Raw genomic sequence first — 26209 nt, forward strand, 5'->3', positions numbered from 1 at the left:
AGAAATTCCGTCGTGTGAACATAGCTTAAGACTTGAGTCTAAAATAGAAAAAGAAGACGCGGATCACTCACCGGTATGATGCTGTGAACTTTATTTAAGTCTGGATACAGTGGCTACCTACAGGACGATGTCTGTGGCAGGGCAGGAGGTCTGACAGAGCCCTGTCCGAAGCGAGGGCACTGTTTCACACCCACTGGGCGTTTCTTCAGGTCCGGAAATGTCAATTCCGGGCCTGAAGAAACGCCCAGTGGGCGTGAAATGGCGCCGTTGCTTCGGACAGGGCTCTGTCAGACCTCCTGCCCTGCCACAGACATCGTCCCGTAGGTAGCCACTGTATCCAGACTTAAATAAAGTTCACAGCATCATAACGGTGAGTGATCCGCGTCTTCTTTTTCTATTTTGGACTTTGGTTTCTACAGTATCTACACTCAGCATGAGCACCGACGACTAGCGCCAGCTGATTCAGACAGTGACAGGACCAGTCAGAATTTCCAGACAAAATTTTTTTTTCTGGCTGGAAATTACTCAGGTGTGAACCTAGCCTAATAATACTCTAATACCACTGTAAAGCTGGATTCACATATGCAGGTCCTTGAGCTAAATGCACGTAAAGAAGAGGCAAATACAATTCTTTCCTTTATACTTCTTCCTCTTAAAGTCCATTCCTCAACATAGTTAAAAAAAACAAAAAAAACTGCAATGAACACTGTACCAAAAACAGCATGTGTGAATAAAGCCTGCACTCACCTTTTAATGCATTTTGATGCTTATAGGAATGAACGCTTCCATATTATTCTGTATTATTCCTTCATATGCCTCCAAACAAAATAAAATATGTGCACAAAAATATCTATTTAGCACCATATTACAGCCCTGAACAACTTTGAGGCTGTACAGACATAAATATGGTAGTGTACAAAGCCTTATCCAAAACAGGATCTAAAAGAGGACAACCATTTCAAAGCAGGCTATGTTTATTCCATACTGAAAATTGTAATGTAAACATTATGGTAACCTATTTGGCACAAATAACATGAGAAACTGCCACATAGTGCATAAAACTGAGTAACAAATGCATACGGACTTATTTGGCCCCATTTACTAAGGCTTTTCCGAGTAGATTTTGTAAGGTTTTTTTGTGTTGCATGTGTCGTGCACCAGAATTTCTGGAAAAAAAAAAAAGATCCAAAAGACCCTACTCACTCAGAAAACCCTACAAAAGGGCGTGGCCATCAGGGAAAAGGTGTGTGTTCTCATTAAAGGGGAAAAAAAAAAAAAAACACTAAATTTTCTAAAGAAACCTATAAATTTACTAATGTTTCCACATACTTCCACAACTTTTCCTCTGGACAGGTTTTGATAAATCTCCCCAATAGTGATCTAAATCAGATCACTTCGTGGTCATAAAAAATAAGACAACTGCTGTCCGGGCTTGCTACGAGTTGTAGTTTTGCAACATTTGGAGGCCCACAATTTGGAGATCATTGTTATAGATGGTAAAGAATATTGTAATGCACAGCATGTTTTCCTCGATTATATTCTCATGTTAAAGCTCTATAAAATACATTTATAAAATGTGCAAAAGAACAAGATTATTATTACTAGTTTTATTATTATTAACCTGAAAGACTGAAAAAGGCAATGTTTATTTAGGTCCACACCTTCAATTATTGCCCTTATATACCGCCCTTCTGTGCGTATTTTTCCATCAGGAGTGTGAAAGTGGCTGCAACACAGCTCAGTCAGTTACTCACTACACTAGGGTCATCACAAATGCACCAATGGTTATGGGAATGAAAAAAAAAAAATAGCAAAATGTTAATATTGTGGGTGTAGATCTAATATGTATATAAAACAAAAAGCCTAACTATAAACTGTCCATTTATATCTCTGAATCAGCGTACATCCCATTTATTAAATAATCTACCTGGGTATAGTCTTTTTTCTTGTAGCTCTCATAGGCTTGAAGTACAAAAAGCACTATAATAGTTATAAAAAACATGTTTCCCAACAGGAGCACCGCCAATAAAAAGCTGGTGTTCTGGACATGTTTCGCTACTTCCCCGGAGACAATGACGATACTGTCATCTTCTTTCTTTTGGTTGCCATCTACCATGGAAGACATTGTAGATATCGTTGTCGAGATCAACACATGAGAGTCTGGCGTGGAAGTTTTGCTTGTGGTTGGGTTCACACTGGTTGATGTTAATAAAGTTATTGGCTTTGTTGTAGAGGTAGTAGTCTCACTAGTTGAAGAGGTTGTCACTAGTGGAACGGGGATAGTAGTTGTCGGAACGGTTGCCACTGTTTGTCTTGTGGTAGGCAATTTGTTGGTTGGCTCTGATGTGATGGTTTGTGTTGTAGCCACTGTTGTGTTTGTAGCGGTGGCTGGAGAGAGGACTGTAGTGTTGAATGGAGCTTCTTCTTTAATAGTAGTTGGAGTCACACTTGACATCGCACTAGTGTTTGGTAAAGGCTCTTCGGTGTTGTTATTAGAAGAATCAGCAAGCACGGGTGATCCTATGGTTGACGCAACTGATGTCTCATTGCTGATGGTTGTTGGCATCAAAACTGGGGTTCTACCCGGGGTTGTTTTTTCTTCAATGTTTTCTTGCTCAGTTGTTCCATATGTTTTATTTGTTGCTGGCTTTTCTGTTATACTTATAGCTAAAGGCTTTTGGGTGTGAATAGTTTTTGATGTGGAGTCTGTGCTAGTGCTTATTTCAACATTAACTTTTGGAGTGACCGAGTCTGTGCTCTTAAGTATTATTGGAGAAGAACTTTTTGACGGTACAATTTTTGGCTCTGTCCTAGTTGTGGGTGGAGCAGTAGTTGTAGTTGACGTTACTGCCGTACTAGAGGTTGCAGCAGTAGTTATTGCTTTCTCTGTGCTTGTGCTAATTTGTTTTGCTGGATGTTCTGTAGGGGCAGGCATGGTTTTACCGGTGATTGCTGTTGGTTTAACTCTTGTTTCAATTCTAGTAGTTTCTCCTGCTGGCATTATTGAGGGTGTTTTATCAGTTGGGATATCAGATTCTGTGCTTCTTGTAGTAGGTTTCCTGCTTGTAGGTGCTCCTTTAGGACTTCGTTTCCGTCTTCTTTTTAAATAATTTCTACCTGTTCAATGTTTAAAGAAATAAATTAGCAAACCACTTTTGAAGGGAATCTGTCATCTGGTTTAACCATATATATATATATATATATATATATATATATATATATATATATATATATATATATATATATATATATATATATATATATATATATATATATATATATATACTACCAGCAAAACGTTATACATCTGAAAATTAGATTTCCTACCATGCTGTTTGAGAAAGCGGTTAAAACAACTTTTAGAAATGTAAATATCTCCCTTGACACAGCAATTTTTGCAGGACAAAGGGGGGGGGGGGGTAGGGGGGGGGAGAGAGATATTATCATTACATAGTAACATAGTTCATAAGGTTGAAAAAAGACCAGAGTCCACCAAGTTCAACCCTAATGATAATAATCCCTAATGACTCCCTACTAAATTGATCCAGAGGAAGGAAAATAAACCCTCATATTAGGGCTAAAAATTCCTTCCTGACTCCAAATATGGCATCAGAATAAATCCCTGGATCAAAGTTCTGTCCCTATAAATCTAGTATATATAACCAGCAATGTTATTACTCTCCAAAAATGCATCCAGACCTCTTTTGAACTCTTTTACACCATGACCACCTCCTCCAGGAGAGAATTCCACAGTCTCACTGCTCTTACAGTAAATAATCCCCATCTGTGCTGGTGTAGAAACCTTCTTTCCTCAAGACGTAGAGGATGCCCCCTTGTTATAGATACAGTCCTGGGTATAAATAGATCATGGGAGAGATCTCTGTACCGTCCCCTGATATATTTATACATAGTTATTAGGTCTCCCCTCAGCCTTCTTTTTTCTTAACTAAATAACCCTAATACTGATAATCTTTCTGGGTACTGTAGTCCTCCCATTCCCAGTATTACTCTGGTTGCCCGTCTTCAAACCCTCTCCAGCTCCACTATATCTTTCTTGTACACTGGTGCCCAGTTCTGTACACAGTATTCCATGTGTGGTCTGACTATTGATTTGTGAAGTGGTAGAATTATTTCCTTGTCATGGGCATCTATGCCCCTATTGATGCACCCCATGATTTTATTCACCTTGGCATCAGCTGCCCGACACTGGTCACTACAGCTAAATTTACTGTTAGCTAAGACTCCTAAGTCCTTTTCCACATCAGTTGTCCCAAGTGTTCTCCCATTTAATACATAATCCAAGCCCGGACTTTTCTTCCCCATGTGCATTACCTAACATTTATCAGTGTTGAACCTCATCTGCCACTTCCCAGCACCAAACTTCCAACCTAGCCAGATCCATTTGTAACAGTGCACTGTCCTCTATAGTGTTTACCGCTTTACAGAGTTTAGTATCATTTGCAAAGATTGCTACTTTACTATTCAACCCCTCTACAAGGTCATTTATGTATTAATATATTAAATAGAACAGGACCCAAGACTGATCCCTGTGGTACCCCACTACTAACCGTCACCCAATCAGAATAAGTACAATTAATAACCACCCTCTGTTTTCTATCACTGAGCAAGTTACTTACCTACTTACACACATTTTCCCCCAGCCCATTCCTTCTCATTTTATGTACCAATCTTTTATGTGGCACCATATCAAATTCTTTGGAAAAATCCAGATATACAACATCCAGCAATTCCCACTGGTCCAGTCTGGAGCTCACCTCCTCATAAAAGCTGATCAGGTTAGTTTGACAGGACCGATCCCTCATAAAGCCATGCTGATATGGAATCATACAGTTATATTTATCAAGATACTCCAAAATAGCATCTCTTAGAAAACCCTCAAACAATTTACATACAATGGAGGTTAAACTAACAGGTCTATAATTCCCGGGGTCACCTTTTGACCCCTTTTTAAATATTGGCACCACATTTGCTATGCACCAGTCCTGGGGAACTTTCCCTGTCACTATAGAGTCCTTGAATATTAAAAAATAGGGGTCTGTCTATTATATTACTTAATTCCTTTAGAACATGGGGGTGAATGGCATCAGGGCCTGGTGATTTGTCTATTTTGATTTTTTTGTAGGCGACACTGTACTTCTTCCTGGGTTAGACAGGTGACCTGTACTGGGGACTTTACCGTATCTCGCTGTATTTCACCTGGCATTTCATTTTCCTTGGTGAATACAGTGGAGAAGAACTGTTTAATATATTTACTTTTTCCTGATCCTCGTCTATAATTTCTTACTCATCATTTTTTAAAGGGCCTACACTTTCATTTTTGACCTTTTTGCTATTTATTTAGTTAAAGAACATTAGTTGTACTCTTTGGCAAGGAGTCTGTCTATTTTTGCGGCTTTTATCTGTTTTTTACATAATTTCAATTTTTCTCTATAGCTTTTTAATGCTTCTTCACTGCCATCCTGTTTTAGTAGTTTAAATGCTTAATTTTTGTCATTTATTGCCCCCTTAAAATTTTTATTAATCCACATTGGTTTTCTTCTATTCCTGACCCTTTTATTCCCATAAGGTATATACCTCTTACAGTGAGAATTTAAAATATTCTTAAGGACATTATCCCATTTTATATTGTTAAGGGCTTCTCTTAGTTGATCAAACTTTGCTTTCCTAATGAACATTGTTTTTGTGGCCCATCGAGAGATTCCCTTATTGAACAAGTTATAATGTATTATATTATGATCACTATTCCCTAGGTATCCTTCTACCTGCACATTAGTTGGTCTGTTAGTTAATATTAAGTCTAGTAGGGCGCCCCCCCTCTGGTCGGGCCCTGCACCATTTGGAACAGATAATTGTCTTCAGCTATAGTCAGAAACCTGCTTCCTTTATGAGATTCACAGGTCTCAGTCTCCCAGTTTATATCAGGATAGTTAAAGTCCCCCATTATTATCACCTCATTCTGATTTGCTGCCTTGTTTATTTGCCTCAGTAATTGATCTTCTGTTTGGTGGCTTATAGCAAACCCCAGCAGAATTTTTTAAATCTCCATATATTTCTACCCATAATGACTCCACATTATCGTTTCCCTCCTGTATATCCTCCTGCAGTGTGACCTTCCGACTGGACTTTACATAAAGACAAACTCCTCCCCCTTTCCGTTTTGTCCGATCCTTCCTGAATAGACTATAACCCTGTATGTTGACTGCCCAGTCACAGCTATCGTCCAACCAAGTCTCTGTTATACCCACTATGTCATAATTCTCCTTAGACATTATCAACTCCAGGTCATCAGTTTTATTGGTCAGACTTCTGGCATTGTGTAAAAGTAATTTTTACCTATTTGCCTAGACGTACGTTATGTGTGATTAAATTTATCAACAAGGTGCACATTCTTCATAATAGCTAAACAGTGTAGATCGTAGCAAGTGTGGTTTGGGTTGGTGTGAGACTGTGCAAAATACAAGTTGGTGTACAATGCTGAAAACTTACTTAAAGGTGGATCTGTGATCAATCGAGATCCATTCGTGTGGCATAATCTGTTACAGCGTATTATTACACACCACTTGTTGAGTAACAAAGATTTTCTGCAGTAAAGATTATCTGAAAAAAAAAAAAAGATTTAAAAACATTAGCTGACATTTTTAATATGAAAAAATAAAAATTATATAAACACATACCGTATTTATTGGAGTATAACACGCACCCCAATTTTAACAGGGAAATTTCAATAAAAATAAATAAATAAATGTAAAATAAATGACTTGGACTAAATGCCACATCAGACCACCAACTTTGATTTCCCCTGAACCTCAGTTTGGTCCCAACCCCTCCAGTGCCACATCATTCCTCCCCTTTTATCAGCCCCTGTGCCACACTTACCCCTCTTATCGCTGCCACCCCCCATGTCTTATCATCCCCCCCATCAATTCCACGTCATAGACCACCAAGCATGAAGACATGTACCCTATCGCTGCCATAGACCACTAGCCATACGGACATTACCCCTTTAGTGCCTTACCTTCCCCTCATCATTTCCCAGTCTCATCATCCCCCCCACCATGTCTGATCATACCCCCCCCCCGTCATTCCTCCTATGCCATTCTTTCCATGCCTCATCATTCCCACCCCCTGCCTCATCATTCCCCCTTTTCCCCTGCTTTTTATTGTTTTTTTTTTTGTTACCTGGCTGCGCTTTGGTAGACCAGGTCAGGCATCACGTCTTTCAAGCTGCGTGGTCAGGGAAGCAGATCAGTGACATCCTCTGCCGGCTCCTCTGCGCGGCATCAAGGATGTCACTTTTCATTTCCTGCAGTCACTGCTGGTCACTATTCTAAAGTGGCCGCAGCCGAGCTGCTGAACTTAAGCAGACGGCGCTGCAGCCACTCTGACCTGGCCTGCTGAAGCGCAGCGAGGTAACAAAAATAATAATAAAAAAAAATAAAAAAAATAAAAAGCAGGGGAAAAAAAAGAAATAATGAGGCAGGGGGGAGGTAAGGAAAAAAAGCAGAGCGGAGAGAAGTCTGAGCCTGTAGGAGCCGCTGGTCACTGTTTTAAAGTGGCCGCGGCAGGGCTGCCGATCCTTATCAAGCAGCCGCCGCTGCGGCCACTTTAAATCAGTGACCAGCACATTTATCAGCGTATAACACGCAGGCAGGCTTTTTGCCTTAAATATAAGTTTTAAAAGTGTGTGTTATACGCCGGTAAATATGGTCTATATTTATTCCTTTTTATAGGGACATAGGGGGAGATTTATCAAAACATGTGTAGAGGAAGAGTAGTGCAGTTGCCCATAACAACCAATCAGATCACTTCATTTTTCACAGGCCTCTTTAAAAATGAAAGAAGCGAGCTGATTGGTTACTATGGGCAACTGCACCACTCTTGACTAGGGATCTCAGAAACCTACAAACATATGACTCTACCCTCCGTAACAAGCTCTGTTTTGAAGAAAGAACAGCCATAAGGGAACTTGAAAATAACCCCTCTATAGTCACTAAAGCATCAGACAAGGGGGGTAATATTGTCGTGATGGGGAGAAATCAAAATACACGTATGTGTCATAAGATCATTGACGATAAACAGTCGTATGAGATCCTAGTTAGAGACCCGACGAATCAATACAGGGAAACCCTTATACAAATCTTACAGGAGGCTAGAACAGACAAACTTATTGATGATAAAGAATTCGAATTTCTTTGCCCTAAGAATCCAGTTACCCCCACTTTTTACACCATGCCCAAAATACACAAGGGCTTAGTTCCCTTAAAGGGACGCCCGATTGTGTCGGGCATAGGCAGTATTACCCAAAATGTGGGGGTCTATTTGGATAAAGTCCTGAGACAATTCGTCACCTCTCTCCCGTCATATGTCCGTGACACGACGGACTTATTGTCCAAACTTGACGGGATAGGGGTGAAAGAAGAGACTCTTCTTGTGGGGTTGGATGTACAAGCCCTCTACTCTTCCATCCCACACAAAGCAGGACTACGGGCAGTTGCATTCTACCTGTCCACAAGACCCACTTACCTTCAGAAACATAATTAATTTGTTTTTTCTTTACTAAGGTTCATCTTGTATAACAATTACTTTCTCTTCGACGGACGCCATTACCACCAGCTCAAGGGGACTGCCATGGGCAGTCCCTGTGCGCCTACATACGCTATCATCTATTTGGGCTGGTGGGAAGCAACTATGGCGTTCGTCGAGGAGAGAGAAATCTACTGTGAATGTGCCGCACTATGGGCACGTTATATAGATGACATTTATTTTGTGGACAGGTACCTCGTTACAACTAAGAGAGTTTATGGAACCAATAAATTCCAATTGTATCGGCCTGACTTTTACATATACGGTTGAGAAAAGCTCTATTGCCTTTCTGGACCTGACTATCTCTAAGAATGGACAGGGTGGCCTTGCAACTACGGTTTTTCGCAAGGCCACTTCAACGAACAGCCTCCTGAGGTGGGAGAGTTGTCATTCGGGCCCCCTCAAAAGGGGGATCCCCAAAGGACAATATCTCCGCCTCAGGAGGAACTGTTCAAATGAGGCTGAATTTAAGGTGCAGGCGGGAGACCTGAGGAGGAGGTTTAGGCAGCGTGGATATCCTGACCATGTCTTATCACCAGCATATAGGACAGCCCTAACTACCCCAAGGGATCACTTAATTCCTAAACAGAAGAAAGAGGATCCTCCCATCTGTCGTATCATAGGCACGTTTGATAACATGTCCATGCCAGTCAGAGAGATCATTCAACGACATTGGGGCATCCTTCTCATGGATAGTGACTTGAGAACATATGTTGGAGAATACCCACAAATTACCTATAGAAAGGGAAAAGTATTGGAGACATGGTCACACATAGCCATTTGTCACCCACCCCTACTTCAACGACTTGGTTATCCAAGTACTCAGCGGTGGGCTCTCACCCATGTGGACACTGCCGTGCCTGTAACTTTGAAAAAAAACACAAAATATTCTGTTACCACCAGACAATAAGACCACTCTTCCTCTGCACAGGTTTTGATAAATCTCCCCCAAAAACCATAAGGGTTATTTATACAGATGACTGATCTATTGGCACATGTAAATAGCCAAGGAGAGGCACTGTAATGGTCTAGGAAAAGCCTTTCAAGCAATTATGCTTCCCCAGTAAGGCTTGGCTCTTGCTACTCTGCATGGATGTCTTAAGCTACTCATACATAATAAATTGGATTTCAAACAGGACTGGCTAACCATTTAAAATGTATGGGGGTCTCAAGACTGCATATCTTAGAAAAGAGAAGGATTGGGCATGTTAGATTGCAACATAGCCAATGATTTACGAATATCTAAGAAATAAGCTCACCACAGGTTACAGAAGAAATCCCAGTGCACGGAACACCACTGTGCAGGTGGTCAACCCAAATTGAAAAAGTAGTCTAGAGCTAGCAGGAGTAATGGTATAAAAGCTGCATCTTTATTCCAAATGCAGTAACATCAGCAAAATAGCAAATACATGTACCAAGTGCAGGAATACAGCTTGACGCGTTTTGATGCATTTGGAATAAAGAAGAAGATTTTATACCACTACTCCTGCTAGCGCTGGACTACTTTTTTAAGTCAATGATTTTGTTCTCTTTAAAATAAGCTGCAATCAGGGGTGTGGCAGTGCCAAGATACCAGGTGGTCAGAATATACATCAAAACCAAAATGGATTCTTGTTACGTAAACCGGAACAAAACACCAGGAGGGACCATCAGTAAAAGAACAGCAGGCAAAAGGGAAGTTGGGAGGTCCAAGATCAAATCCACAAGTGCACCAAGATACATACAAGACACTGGCATAGAAGATGAGAGATCAGATTTAAACAGGGAACAAACCTGATGGTTTGGCTGCACAAACCCTGTCCGACAAGCCCACTCAGCCTGCTGAGGGCTCAAAATTATTAACAGATTAAAATTAAAAGGTGTATTCCAGTGGTAAAATAAAAAAAATACTGTTATGCTGGGCCCCATAAAGAATAGAAAAAAAAAATCTGCTCGCCTGATCTGTTTTTTTTTTTTTTTTGTTTTGCTTCTGAAACAAACTTTTTTTGTAGGACCTTATGGCTCAGCCAATCACATAGCACCCACTATACATATTAATGATATGCTGCTACTGAAATTCAATTTGCACATACATATATGAAATGCTACATAAGACTGATAACCCTTTAAAGACAAAGTAATTTTCTGAGTTTTTTTAACTGTTGCCTTCCAAAATTCCAAAAAGCCATAAAGTGATTTTTATGTCCACATACTCATATATGAGGGAATTTTTTTTTAATGAGAAGTTATACTTTTTAATAGCATCATTTTGAAGGTTATCCCAGAGGTCTCCCAGGAGGCCTGAATCCCAGGGACCAGCTAGTTATGCCCTATTCTATTCATGAGGAATATCTTTTAATGTGCTTAAACCAAGAGTAAAGGAATAGTCCAGCTTAGGAACATTTATCCCCTATCCAAGGGACTCCTGCGATCTCCTGCATGGCGCCCCGGCTCTCAGCATGAATGTAGCTGTGTCGGCCATGGCACGAAGCAATGGGTGACACGTCCCCTCCATTCATCGCTATGCCCATGTATCTCCAGCTCTCCCTTAGAGAGAAGCATGGAGGGGGGCAGGTACGCCACATCATCTGCTGTGGTCAACACAGCTCCTTTCATAAGGAAAGGAGAGCAGGGGCGGGGGGGGGGGGGGGGGGTTGGGGTTGTGTCTGGTTGCCGGGACCCCCTGCGATCAGACACTTGTCCCCTATCCTTTGGATATGGGATACATGTTCCTAAGCTGGACTACTCCTTTACTCTTAGTTTAAGGGGTATCCCCAATTTTCCTAAAACGGAGTACCCATTTAAGTATAAAATGAGTTTAGGAAGTGGGAAAGTAAAGAAACAAAACAAGAAAACAATCTCCCCTCCCCGCTGTGGAGCATAAAGGTTTGGCGACATGACGTCACACACCTGCTCCTCAATCAGTGGCTGCAGCAAGGTCCCACCACAGCCAATGATTGGCTAAGTAGGCGTGTGACATCATGTCCCTGTAGCTGGAGGTGCAGGGATGGCGGCATAGGAGCAGACAGGGTAAGAAAGCATTGTCATGTGAGTAGGCTGACCAATCATGACGTGCTACAGCCATTCATAAATTCTCGTGATGTCACAACAGGGGATCGTGATTAGCTGAGCAACTCCCAAGATATGAAGTGAGGAATAGAGGTGTCAAGAAAAGTTTAATGTTAAGAAATACATTTTTGTCTCATACTTATCAGTCAAGGAGAACAAACATTAAAAGGGTACTCCGGTGGAACAGAAAGTTAAACAGATTTGTAAATTACTTCTGTAAAAAATTCTTAATCCTCCCAGTACTTATTAGCGGATGTATACTAGGAAATTCTATTCTTTTTGGATTTCTTTTCTGTCACGACTACAGTGCTCCCTACTGACACCTCTGTCCATTTTAGGAACTGTCCAGAGCAGCATATGTTTGCTATGGGGATTTTCTCCTGCTCTGGACAGTTCCTGACATGGACAGAGGTGTCAGCAGAGAGCACTGTGGTCGTGACAGAAAAGAAATCCAAAAAAGACTTTCCTCTGTAGTATACAGCCACTAATAAGTACTGGAAGGATTAAGAATTTTAAATAGAAGTAATATACAAATCTGTTTAACTTTCTGGCACCAGTTGAGTTAAAAAAAAAAAAAAATAAAGTTTTCCACCGGAGTACCCCTTTAAGAACAAGGTGCCGTAACAAAGTCTGAAATAATGAACGAGTTGTGACAACAATCTAGAGATCTAATAGTGTGAACACTTACTTGTGGTAAGGCTGTCCCTGCAGGTTTGTCTGCATTCCTTCTCATTCCTCATCTCTGAATCCTTCTGAAGGTGGTCTCCATTCTCTCCCAATATCTTAATCCTGCTGTCAGATAGGCACAGGTTCACAGTCCATAATAGTATAAGAGTCTTCCACATTGTGGTGGGCTTCTGCAGACAGGCATCCACAACAAGTGTCTGTTTCAGAGCAGCATAATGGACCTATAGCAACACAACAAAGGATTAACATACATTGTGACAAGCGTCAATTGTACAATAAAAAAATTGGCAAAGAAAACAGAGCTTGCACTTGCTGGGAGTTGTAGTTTTGAAACATCTGGAGGTCCGCAGGTTGAAGACCACTGCGGCCTTCGTCATCATCCAGACCCCCCCCCCCCTTTAGTTTTCTACTCACCTCCCCTCGGTGGGAAGGAAGGGTGAACTGGTCCGGGCCATCTATGCTGCAGGGACCGTCCGGTGGGGAGGGTTAGCCGTTCCGGGCTGTCCATTTTCACCAAGAGGCCCTCTTCTCCGCTCCGGCCCCGGACTAGTGACGTTGCCTTGAACGTCCCTGTGCGTCGTCGTCAAGGCAACGTCACTAGTCCGGGGCCGGCTCGGAGAAGAGGGCCTCTCGGTGAAAATGGACAGCCCGAACGACTAACCCTCCCCACCGGACGGTCCCTGCAGCATAGATGGCCTGGACCAGCTCACCCTTCCTTCCCACCGAGGGGAGGTGAGTAGAAAACTAAAGAGGGGGGGGGGGGGTCTGGATGATGACGAAGGCTGCAGTGGTCTTCAACCTGCGGACCTCCAGATGTTTCAAAACTACAACTCCCAGCATGTTGGGAGTTGTAGTTTTGCAACATCTGGAGGTCCGCAGGTTGAAGACCACTGGATTGACAGGCGGTGATGAAGGGGGGGGGGGGGATGATGACAGGCAGTGATGATGAAGGGGGAAGGGGGGGGATGACGATGGGGGTGTTAATGACGGGGGTCTGGATGATGACATGGGGGGGGGGGAATGATGTATTTCCCACCCTAGGCTTATAGTCAAGTCAATAACTTTTCCTGGGTTTTGGGGGTGAAATTAGGGGCCTCGGCTTATATTAGAGTATATACGGTAGGTCTAAACATAAATTACAAAGTAAACTTATGCCCCAAAGTTATTAAAAGGAATAATTGTGGTGAAGCTGCTATCCCTAAACATCAGATACAAGTTAGGTGCGTTTTTCTTAGCAGTATTGGGGGGACACTACATACCCACTTGGGTTTGATCTCTCTCACTGTTTCTTAAAAAAAAAAAAGTGGCGCTAAGCTAAGCGCGTCTGTTCCCTGGTCTCCATCTCCTGCAGCAAGGAGAGAGACAGGGTGAGAAGTGTTTAGCCGAGTGCTTCTTCGCACTTGTTCTAGTGATCATCTAGTTTGACATGTCAAAAAGTTTTTACATAAAAGTAACACTTTAAAGGGGAATGTATCATCTGGATTTTTTTCCCTGGTTAGAGGTAGGTACTGAAACGTTATTTATTTCTAATCAGATTCTATTTTCTAATTGTTATATCCTGAGTGATCACAACTTTTAATGGTGTCTGTGTATCAAATCTATTTAATTTATTTTATTGACAGTAACCCTTAAAAGGAGGTGATTGTTTTTGTACTTTATTCCTGATGCTCTTCTCCTATGGGGTATGACCGTTATTGGACTGTTTTTCTTCCTTCCTGAATTTATCTTATTTGGGGCACAAATAAACCTTTATTTATATATATATAGTTTCAAGAGAGATTCGGGCAGCACTAAAAAAGTTCAGGTAGGTGCTTACTGCAGGTGGACTTGGTCCCAGGAGTCCCAAACGATATCAATAGCAGAAAACAATTTTAATTTCATACTTTGCTTTGATTTCTCACAGGGCTGAATCCGAAGTCCCAGTGGAAGGATTATTATTATTTTTTTTTTTACATCGCCTCAGCGTTGCAATACACTGGGGGCTTATCTAGTATTTATTTATACTTTTTAACAATAATGTTAAATAATGTTATGGCAATTTAACAAGCTATATACTATATATACAAATGGATGTACCGGTCAGTATAACAGCAGTAAATGTTTTATAAATACAATAGTTCAACCATATTAGCCATAAATGGGCTTAGAATTTTGAGCAATTAGAACAGGATGAGAAGAGTACATGATCACAACAGTGTGGGTTTCTGCAGCAGACATGTTACCGTATGGTGCAAACACAATGATAGCGTATTAAAGATATATTAAATTACTTATCCTTGTGCACCCTCTAGTGTTAGATTAAGAGAAGTGCCCATTTTCTAGTAGACAGACAACCTGTTATTTGTATGTCCAGTGCTATGAAATGGATCCCGGGGATAGGGAATAAATGTCTGATTGGGGGGGGGGGGGGGATCTGACCGCTGGGATCTCCTGTAGGGGGCCCTGACTCGGCCGCGGCTGAGCTGCTGTGTGTGACGTTTCGCACACTGCAGGTACAAACACGCCCCCTCCATTTATCTTTATGAGAGAGGCATAGACACAGGTAAGTGGAGCAACCGCTGAACATACATAGAAACATAGAATGTGTTCGCAGATAAGAACCATTTGACCCATCTAGTCTGCCCAATAATCTGAATCCTATGAATAGGCCCTGGCCCTATTTTATATGAAGGATAGCCTTATGCCTATCCCATGTAGGTTTAAACTCCTTCACTGTATTTGCAGCGACCACTTCTGCAGGAAGGCTATTCCATGTATCCACTACTCTCTCATATTACTGCAGAAACCTTTGCCCCTCTAATTTAAAACTATGTCCTCTTGTGGTAGTTTTTCTTTTTTTAACCCCTTAAGGACCAAGGACGTACCGGTACGTCCTTGGTCCTGCTCTTTTGATATAACGTGGGGTTACACAGTAACCCCGCGTCATATCACGGCGGGCCCGGCGTCATAGTGAAGCCGGGACCCGCCTCTAATAGCGCGCAGCGCCGATCGCGGCGCCGCGCGCTATTAACCCTTTAGCCGCACGCTCAGAGCTGAGCCGCGCGGCTAAAAGTGAAAGTTCCCGGCTAGTCCAGTCGGGCTGTTCGGGATAGCCGCGGCTAATCGCGGCATCCCGAACAGCTGACAGGACAGCGGGAGGGCCCCTTCCTGCCTCCTCGCTGTCCGATCGCCGAATGACTGCTCAGTGCCTGAGATCCAGGCCTGAGCATTCATGCGGCAGAATCGTTGATCACTGGTTTCTAATGAGAAACCAGTGATCAGCATAGGAGATCAGTGTGTGCAGTGTTATAGGTCCCTATGGGATAACAATGATCAGTATAAGAGATCAGTGTGTGCAGTGTTATAGGTCCCTATGGGAGCTATAACACTGCAAAAAAAAAGTGGAAAAAAAAAGTGAATAAAGATCATTTAACTGCTCCCCTATTAAAAGTTTGAATCACCCCCCTTTTCCAATAAAAAAAAAAAAACACAGTGTAAATAAAAACAAACATATATGGTATCACCGCGTGCGGAAATGTCCGAATTATAAAAATATATCATTAATTAAACCGCTCGGTCAATGGCGTACGCGCAAAAAGTCCAAAATAGTGCATTTTTGGTCACTTTTTATATAATTTAAAAATGAATAAAAAGCCATCAATAAGTCCTATCAATGCAAAAATGGTACCGTTAAAAACTTCAGATCACGGCGCAAAAAATGAGCCCTCATACCGCCCCATACACCGAAAAATAAAAAAGTTATAGGGGTCAGAAGATGACAATTTTAAACATATTAATTTTCCTGCATGTAGTTATGATTTTTTCCAGAAGTCCGACAAAATCAAACCTATATAAGTAGGGTATCATTTTAATCGTATGGACCTACAGAATAAATATCAGGTGTCATTTTTACCGAAAAATGTACTACGTAGAAACGGAAGCCCCCAAGTGTTACAAAACAGCGGGTTTTTTTTCAATTTTGTCGCACAATGATTTTTTTTCCCGTTTCACCGTAGATTTTTGGGCAAAATGACTGACGTCACTACAAAGTAGAATTGGTGGCGCAAAAAATAAGCCATCATATGGATTTTTAGGTGCAAAATTGAAAGAGTTATGATTTTTTAAAGGCAAGGAGCAAAAAACTAAAATGCAAAAACGGAAAAAACCCCGGTCCTTAAGGGGTTAAATATGCTCTCCTCCTTTACCGTGTTGATTCCCTTTATGTATTTAAAAGTCTCTATGATATCCCCTCTGTCTCTTCTTTCTTTCTTCTATACATGTTAAGGTCATTTAACCTTTCCTGGTAAGTTTTGTCCTGCAATCCATGTGCTAGTTTTGTATCTTCTCTGACCTCTCTCTAGAGTATCTATATCCTTCTGGAGATACGGCCTCCAGTACTGCGCACAATACTCCAAGTGAGGTCTCACCAGTGTTCTGTACAGCAGCATGAGCACTTCTCTCTTTCTACTGCTTATACCTCTCCCTAAACACCCAAGCATTCTGCTAGCATTTCCTACTGCTCTATTACATTGTCTTCCTACCTTTAAGTCTTCTGAAATAATTAGTCCTAAATCCCTTTCCTCAGATACTGAGGTCAGGACTGAGTCACATATTCTATATTCTGCCCGAGGGTTTTTATGCCCCATGTGCATTATCTTGCACTTATCCACACTGAATTTCAGTTACCAGAGTTCTGACCATTCTTCTAGTTTTCCTAAATTATTTTCCATTTGGCGGATCCCTCCAGGAACATCAACCTACACTTAGGGTTCATTCACATGGGTGGATTTCATGAAGATTTTGCTACCATTGCAAATCTCCACTATTGCGGATTTTCTGCTGACCCACTTAAGTTACTGGTAGAAATATCCGCTCACGTGAACGAACCCTTAACGACCACGGACGTATATTTACATCCGTGGCCGGCTCCTGTTATGTGAAGTACGCTTAGGAGCTGAGCAAGCTTCATACCTGGTGGGTACCGGTTGCTGTCAGCAACCGGGACCCGTGGCTAATACTGCACATCGCCGATCGGGCTGATGTCCTGGATTAACCCTTTAGACGCCGTCATCAAAGTTGATCGCGGCGTCTAAAACGGGAGTAAACAGTTGCCGGTTAGCTCACTGGGCTGATCGGGACCGCCGCTGTGAAATCGTGGCGTCTTGAACATCTTAGAGGACAGCGGAAGGGTACTTCCCTTACTCCTCGTTGTCAGAATGGTGTTCTATTGCTGCAAGCTTTGAACAGTGTATGCAAATCAAAAGATTGCATGTTATAGCCCCCTATGGGGGCTAAAAAAAAAAAAAACAAAAAAAAACATTTCCTGTTTTTAAATAAAATAATGTAATAATAAAAAATATTTATTCAATTTAGCCCCATAAATATTTTTTTTCTGGTTTTGCTGTAAATTATTTGGTGAAAATGATTGATGTCATTACAAAGTACAATTGGTGGCACAAAAAAAAACAAGCCCTCATATGGGTCTGTAGGTGCAAAATTCTAAGAGTTATGATTTGTAGAAGGGGAGGTGGAAAATACGAAAGTGCAAAAATTAAAAAACCTGTGGTCCTTAAGGGGTTAATGTAGATAATCGAGCTTCCAGATTTGTCAAATGCAAGTTACTAAAATAAAGAGCAGCTCGTCCAGCTCTTTATTTCTCATGAGTTTGCAATGTCTCGCTCTGTTTGCTTTGTCAATGCTCACACCCATACACTCTGGTATTCTGCCTACAAGGCAAACACACATGGACTTCCATAAAGCACAGAATGAAATAAAATCATACAGTGCATAAACAGTCGCTAATTCCACCACCTGGGTGACTCCAGGGACTGCACTGTTCCCTTGCAGTACTGGGCTGCGGAGTCTGAAGCTGATTAATGGCAACATCAACATTTATACAGACGTTGGGATGTTCTTCCCAGTCTTTGGGTTCTCCAGTTTTCTCTTTAACGCGTCCACAAACGAGGATTATGAATAGCCAAAACAAACAGTATAAATCAGACAGTAGCCTAATCGGACAGTGACATTTCGCGATTCCCCTTCTGTAGCTCTCATCTACACACCCACACATGTATGCATCTATCTACATACGGAGAAGAGGAGATTCAGTAATTTTTGAGCAGCTGCATCAATGCAATACTCGTATTTACACAGAAGCCTTCTCTTACCACAATTTATGATAGAAATGCAATATTCAATTCCATTCCATTGGTCTGCCAGCTATATCCTGGTGTTGTTGATGCATGAGGTAAAGCTTAACCCCCTAAAGGACACAGCCAAGTTTTCATTTTAGTTTTTTCTCCTTTTTTTTAGAGCCATAACGCTTTTACTTTTCCATCCACAGACCAATATAAATAAGGGCGTATATTTTGCGCGACCAACTGTACTTTGTAATGACAAGTTTCATTTTAACATAAAATATATGGCGCAACAAAAAATTATATTTGTCAGAGCAAATTGAAAAGAGAAACGCAATTTCCCAACTTATTTTTTGTTATGCAGTGCATTTTATAGTAAAAACTTTGTAACTTTATTTTTTCCATATACAGGGCTGTAAAATGGGAAAATAAGGGGGCTTTTTTTGTTTGTTTATTAGGATGGATTTTTATATAATTTTACAAACTTTTTATTTTACACTTTTTTAAGTCCCTATAGGGAACTTTTCCAAGCAATCACTAGATTGCATTTACTGTTCAAGAGCGTGTGATCTGCGCTTTACTGTTACAGTTGAGGGGATACAGTCTACGGAGCATGTCTAACTTTCACTTTAGATGCCATGATTGGCATTTATCACAGCATCTAAAGGGTTAATAATGGCAACGGCAGGATCGCAGCTGCCCATCATTAACAGTGAGGTCCTCACATCATATGAGGCAAGCACAGCTCTTGCTTAAAGGGGTACTACAGCGAAAAACATCTCATCCCCTATTCAAAGGATAGGGGATAAGATGTCTGATCGCGGGAGTCCCGTTGCTGGGGACCCCCGCCGCTGGGGACGCCTGCGATCTCTGGGCTGGCAGCGGTGGGGTCTGGAACATGGAAGCTTGGAGCTCCATTCATGTCTATGGGAGGGGGCGTGACGGCTAGTACGTAACCGTCATGCCTCCTCCCATAGACATGAATGGAGCGGAGTTCACTCTGTGCCTGGATGACTGGGGTGCTGCGCCAGAGATCGCGGAGGTCTCCAGCAGCGCGGATAAGATGTTTTTTGCTGGTGTACCCCTTTAATACTTACTTAACGCTCCAGGGCATACATACTTCATGTCCTGAAGTGTTGAGCCCCAGATGGCAAGGGCGTAAATTTACACCTTGTGTCCTCTAGGAGTTAAGTCCCCACAGGGGACTATTTACAGCAATGTTTTGATTGTAGATTGCGGCAGAGCAGCTTAGAGTAGGTAAAGTGACTTTATCCATCCTCATACCTCTGAATATATTCTAAGAAGCACACTTTTGGGCTGCTCCCAAACTATGTGATTCACTTATTGCAAAAAGACGGAATTAGTCATCAGCAGATATCAGATATGCGGCCTGTTGGCTATGTTTTCTATAGTAGCACAAGTTCCTATGAAATTTCAGACTCTAGTGCCACGTGAAACTTCCCACATCTACAAATGATGGGGGTTGTGCCTATCAATGTAAGTCTACTTCGACATCATATTTGTTATTTATGTTTAGCTATGTTTAGAGATGAGCGAACTTACAGTAAATGCGATTCGTCACGAACTTCTCGGCTCGGCAGTTGATGATTTTCCTGCATAAATTAGTTCAGCTTTCAGGTGCTCCGGTGGGCTGGAAAAGGTGGATACAGTCCTAGGAGACTCTTTCCTAGGAATGTATCCACCTTTTCCAGCCCACCGGAGCACCTGAAGGGTGAACTCATTTTACGCAGGATAAGTCATCAATTGCCGAGCCGAGAAGTTCGTGACGAATCGAATTTACTGTAAGTTCGCTCATCTCTAGCTATGTTTAGTGTGTACACAGGAATAAGTTCTCCGTGTACACACTAAATATGTCCATGGCATTACATTACCCAATAGACCTCTGCCTGGCAAGTAACAAAACATTGGGGTCCAAGTGGTCCTGCGGATAGGGGATGTTTTTTTCTAAATTTACTACTACTTTAAAGTTATGTTAAAAGTTACAGTGAAGTCCTAGACACTTCAAAAATATTTTGTCTTTTCAGCATAGCTCAGTGTCATGAATTAAAGTGTACCTATCTTTAACAAAAACTTTTGATATAATGAAGATAATACTATTATATGTATATTTGTAATAAGCATGGATTTTTTTTTTTTTATATATATTTTTGGGTGATAAAATGCTGTCCCTGCAGCTATCTATGAGGAGACAAAAAACAGGAAGTGAGGGCAGGACAAGCAGGGTTCCGTGCAGGCTCCTGGCTTGTCAATCATCCTGATGTGTGAATCAGGAGCGTGTCACAGAGCCTCAGTGCACGGCGCCCCGCTTGTCCTCAGTGCACGGCGCCCCGCTTGTCCTCAGTGCACGGCGCCCCGCTTGTCCTCTGTGCACGGCGCCCCGCTTGTCCTCTGTGCACGGCGCCCCGCTTGTCCTCTGTGCACGGCGCCCCGCTTGTCCTCTGTGCACGGCGCCCCGCTTGTCCTCTGTGCACGGCGCCCCGCTTGTCCTCTGTGCACGGCGCCCCGCTTGTCCTCTGTGCACGGCGCCCCGCTTGTCCTCTGTGCACAGCGCCCCGCTTGTCCTCTGTGCACAGCGCCCCGCTTGTCCTCTGTGCACAGCGCCCCGCTTGTCCTCTGTGCACAGCGCCCCGCTTGTCCTAAACATTAAAGAGTACCTGTCATTTGGAAACATTTTGAAATGTCCTAGTGAGTGTTCAGACCTCTGATCAGAACGAGCAGGGAGAAGTCTGAGCTGTTGTGCGCTCCTTTTCCTGCCTCTGTGTCAAGTGATTGAGACACGCATTGAGAGTTTGTCTTACTCATGTGACACGGAGCCGGGAGACAACACCTTGAGAACAAACTTCTTCTGGCTTGCTAGGACAGTGGATATTTAAAAGAAACTACAACTACAGTAGTTTTACAGTAACTGGTATAAAGAATGACTGTTTTAGACCTATAATTTTCTTTAGGAGGTGCAAAACTATGATAAATTAGGGAGAAGTAGATTTTATTTAAAAAAAAAAAAGGCCAGAATTCGCAGATACCTCAAGAATAATTTCAATATGGCCATTAAATCTATTGCTGACAACTTTATAGGACACATTCTTTTACAACTGGGAATTCAGATGGTCAGTGATTCACAAGGTCAGTGATTTTATTATGTGCCATTCGGACAACATGGTTAATGGCATTCACTGACCATAAACTTCTTTTTCTGTGTGTGAACATTGCTGCAAATCACAGTCTATTGTTTGTATAGTATACGCACCCACACACTCAATGGTCCCTTTATTAGGTACACATTGCTACTACCAGGTTGCCCCCCTTGAGCCTTCTTTCTTCATGGCTTACTTTCTACAAGGTGCTGGAAATATTCCAGGATTTTGGTCCATATGGCATCACGCAGTTGCTGTAAATATGTTGCCTGCACATACATGATACCAATCTCCCATGCCACCACATCCCAGAGGTGCTTTATTGGATTAAAGGAGTATTCAAGATTTTTTTTTTTATTTGACTGTGCTACAGGGGCTGTAAAGTTAGTAAAGTTCAAAATATAACACAAAGAGAACAAAAAGCCGGCACCACTACCACCTCTTCTGGTATCTGTCTAACAATGCTGCGTAGCAATACCAATTTTCCAAGGCTGGGTAAAACAGTTCCTATATTCGTGCTGGCAAGCACAAAAAACCTGAGTGGTTCCAAGTCCCTAAAGACAGTGGCAATCTCGGAAATGCAGTCACAAGAAAAAGCAGGGACGTCACTCACCAGGATCTGTGCAATATTCTTTAATTTCGACGGTGCAGTTACATGGTGCTCGGACAATGTCTGTAGGACTCCGCTCATCAGTGAAAGACTGGGTTACAGCTGTTGTGTGTGCATATCACGCTTCTTCAGACCCTCAGAAAGAGTCTCCTAGGACTGTATCCACCTTTTCCAGCCCACCAGAGCACCTGAAAGCTGAACTAATTTATGCAGGAAAAGCCATCAACTGCCGAGCCGAGAAGTTCATGACGAATCGAATTTACTGTAAGTTCACTCATCTCTAATAGCAATACAATGGCAAAGTAATATATATATATATATATATATATATATATATATATATATATATATTTTTTTTTTTTATTAATACGCCCTGCATCCTGAGTCCTTAAGGACGCAGGGCGTATCCATACGCCCGTGGGAAATCCAGTCCCCACCGCTAGCCGGTTGGGGACCGGAGCCGGATGCCTGCTAAAATTGTTCAGCAGGCATCGCGGCATATCGCCCAGGGGGGTCATGTTGACCCCCCATGTCGGCGATGGCCGCAGATCGCTGGACAATTCAGCCCAGCGATCTGCGGCGGATTCCGGGTCAATCGGGTCTCTGACGGCCCCGAACAGACATAGCCAGCAGGGGTGAGGTGGCACTGGTGCCACCTCACGATCGCCCTGATTCGTCGGCCGATTTACCGGCCGACCAATCAGGGCACCTGCTGCAGGTGTCACTCCCGCAACCTGCTCCGCCCCTCTTCCGGAGGACGTGAGCGGGAAGTGGACCCCGGCAGCTGGGGACCCCGATCCACGGCGTCCCTGTTGGGATCGGGAACCCATGAGCGGCGGCGGCGAGGGACTGACCTGAAGCGGCGGCTTGTAGCAGTAGGAGGTGAGTGAGAGCCTTCTGCTTTTGCTGTTGCAAAAAGGGCATGCTGGGAGCTGTAGTTATGTAACAGCAGGAGGCAGACCACCACAACTCTCAGCATTCCCTTATAGGCATGCTGGGACTTATAGTTTTGCAACAGCTGGAGGCACATTTTTTCTATGGAAAAGTGTACCTTCAGATGTTGTATGCTGGGAGTTGTAGTGGTGCATCTGCTGGTTGCATAACGACAACTCCCAGCAAGCCCGTTGGCTATCGGTGACTGCTGAGAGTTGTAGTTTTGCAACAGCTGAAGGCACACTAGTTGTGAAAATCAGATATTTTTTTCACCTAACTCAGTGTTTCACGACCGGTGTGCCTACAGCTGTTGCAAACTACAACTCCCAGCATGCACCGTACTCACATGGGCGGAGGTTTACAGTAAGTATACGGCTGCAAGTTTGAGCAAATTTTCTGCAGCTCAAACTGCCAGCGAGAAACTACTGTGAACCCCTGCCCGTGCGACTGTACCCTAAAAACACTACACTACACTAACACAAAATAAAATAAAAAGTAAAAAACACTACATATACACATACTCCTATACAGCCCCCCTCTCCTCCCCAATAAAAATGAAAACGTCTGGTACGCCACTGTTTCCAAAACGCAGCCTCCAGCTGTTGCAAAACAACTACTCCCAGTATTACCAGACAGCCACTGACTGTCTAGGCATGCTGGGAGTTTTACAACAGCTGGAGGCACCCTGTTTGGAAATCACTGGTGTAGAATACCTCTCTCACTTTGGAGCCCTGTCATATTTCAAGGCAACAGTTTAGGGTCACATATGGGGTATCGCCATACTCGGGAGAAATTGTGTTACAAATTTTGGGGGGTATTTTCTGCTTTTACCCTTTTTTAAAAATGTTAAATTTTTGGGAAAACAAGCATTTTAGGTAAAAAAAAAAATTCCAAAATAGTATGCCATGTGTTTTTTTTTTTTTTTTGCTGTTCTTACACCATAAGGGTTTCCTAAATGCGACATGCCCCCAGAGCACAATTTGCTTTCAAAAAGCCAAATGTGACTCCTTCTCTTCTGAGACCTGTAGTGCGCCAGCAGAGCACTTTTCACCCCCATATAGGGCGTTTTCGGGAGAAATTGGGCTTCAAATTTTGGGGGGGTATTTTCTGCTATTACCCTTTTTAAAAATGTAAAAATTTTGGGAAACCAATTAAGGTTCACATTACCCCTTGTTACATTCCCCGAGGGGTCTAGTTTCCAAAATGGTATGCCATGTGTTTTTTTTTTTTTTTGCTGTCCTGGCACCATAGGGGCTTCCTAAAGGTGACATGCCCCCCCAAAAACCATTTGTCGCTCCTTCCCTTCTGAGCCCGCCGAACACTTTACATGGACATATGAGTTATGTCCTTACTCGAGAGAAATTGGGCTACAAATATAAGTATACATTTTCTCCTTTTACTCCTTGTAAAAATTCAAAAATTGGGTCTACAAGAACATGCGAGTGTAAAAAATGAAGATTTAGAATTTTCTCCTTCACTTTTCTGCTATTCCTGTGAAACACCTAAAGGGTTAATACACTTACTGAATGTCATTTTGAATACTTTGGTGGGTGTAGTTTTTATAATGGGGTCTTTTATGGGGTATTTCTAATATGAAGATCCTTCAAATCCACTTCAAAACTGAACTGGTCCCTGAAAAATAGTGAGTTTGAAAATTTTGTGTAAGTTTCAAAATTGCTGCTGAACTTTGAAGCCCTCTGGTGTCTTCCAAAAGTAAAAACTCATAAATTTTATGATGCAAACATAAAGTAGACATATTGTATATGTGAACCCAAAAACATTTTATTTTGACTATCCATTTTCCTTACAAGCAGAGAGCTTCAAAGTTAGAAAAATGCAAAATTTTCATTTTTTTCATCAAATTTGGGGATTTTTCCACCAAGAAAGGATGCAAGTTACCATAAAATGTTACCACTAAGTAAAAGTAGAGTATGTCACGAAAAAACAATCTCGGAATCAGAATGATAACTAAAAGCATTCCAGAGTTATTCATGTTTAAAGTGACAGTGGTCAGATTTGCAAAAAAACGCTCTGGTCCTTAAGGTGTAAAATGGCCTGCCTGGTCCTTAAGGGGGTAAGGGGTTAAAGGGGTACTCCGTTTTTTTTTTTTTTCTTTTAGATCAACTGGTGCCAGAAAGTTTAACAGATCTGTAAATTACTTCTATTAAAAAATCTTAATCCTTCCAGTACTTATTAGCTGCTGAATACTAGAGAGGAATTTATTTTCTTTTTGGAACACAGAGCTCTCTGCTGACATCACAAGCACAGTGCTCTCTGCTAATTTTTCTGTCCATTTTACGAACTGCCCAAGAGCAGCATATGTTTGCTATGGGGATTTTCTTCTACTCTGGACAGTTCTTAAAATGGACAGAGATGTCAACAGAGAGCACTGTGCTCGTGATGTCAGCAGAAAGCTCTGTGTTCCAAAAAGAAAAGAATTTCTTCTGTAGCATCCAGCAGCTAATAAGTACTGGAAGCATAAAAATTTTTTTTAATACAAGTAATTTACAAATCTGTTTAACTTTCTGGCACCAGTTAATTAAAAAAATAAATAAATAAACATTTTCCACCGGAGTACTCCTTTAACCCCTTATGGACCCGGGCTTTTTCCATTTTCAATTTTTCCTCCTTAACTTTAAAAAATCATAACTCTTTAAAATTTTCACCTAAAATTCTATATGATGGCTTATTTTTTGCGTCACTAATTCTACTTTGTAATGACATTAGTCATTTTACCCAAATATCTACGGTGAAACGGGAAAAAAAATCAATGTGCGACAAAATTGATGAAAAAACACTATTTTGTAAGATTTGGGGGGCTTCCGTTTTTACGCAGTACATTTTTCGGGAAAAATGATACCATATCTTTATTCTGTAGGTCCATACGGTTAAAATGATACCCTACTTATATAGGTTTGATTTTGTATCACTTCAGAAAAAAATCATGAATACATGCAGGAAAATGTATACGTTTAAAATTGTCATCTTCTGACCCCTATAACTTTTTTTTATTTTCTGTGTTCAGGGCGCTATGAGAGCTCATTTTTTGCGCCGTT

The 26209-nt window shown here is 41.9% G+C and overlaps 1 protein-coding gene across 1 annotated transcript in view; it reads right to left on the reverse strand.

Moving 5' to 3' along the window:
* Positions 1-332: 332 nt before the first annotated feature.
* Positions 333-26209, reverse strand: part of C6H11orf24 (chromosome 6 C11orf24 homolog) — a 37354-nt gene continuing 11477 nt past the window's right edge. Inside the window, exons 2-4 of the mRNA XM_056527500.1 lie at positions 12341-12560; positions 6508-6618; positions 333-3117 (exon numbers count right to left, since the gene is read on the reverse strand). Coding sequence (XP_056383475.1) covers positions 1883-3117; positions 6508-6618; positions 12341-12497 — 1503 coding nt within the window. The 5' untranslated portion in view covers positions 12498-12560 and the 3' untranslated portion in view covers positions 333-1882. The remainder of the gene's footprint in view (positions 3118-6507; positions 6619-12340; positions 12561-26209) is intronic.

This window comes from Hyla sarda, chromosome 6 (genome assembly GCF_029499605.1).
Source record: "Hyla sarda isolate aHylSar1 chromosome 6, aHylSar1.hap1, whole genome shotgun sequence".
Lineage (NCBI taxonomy): Eukaryota > Metazoa > Chordata > Amphibia > Anura > Hylidae > Hyla > Hyla sarda.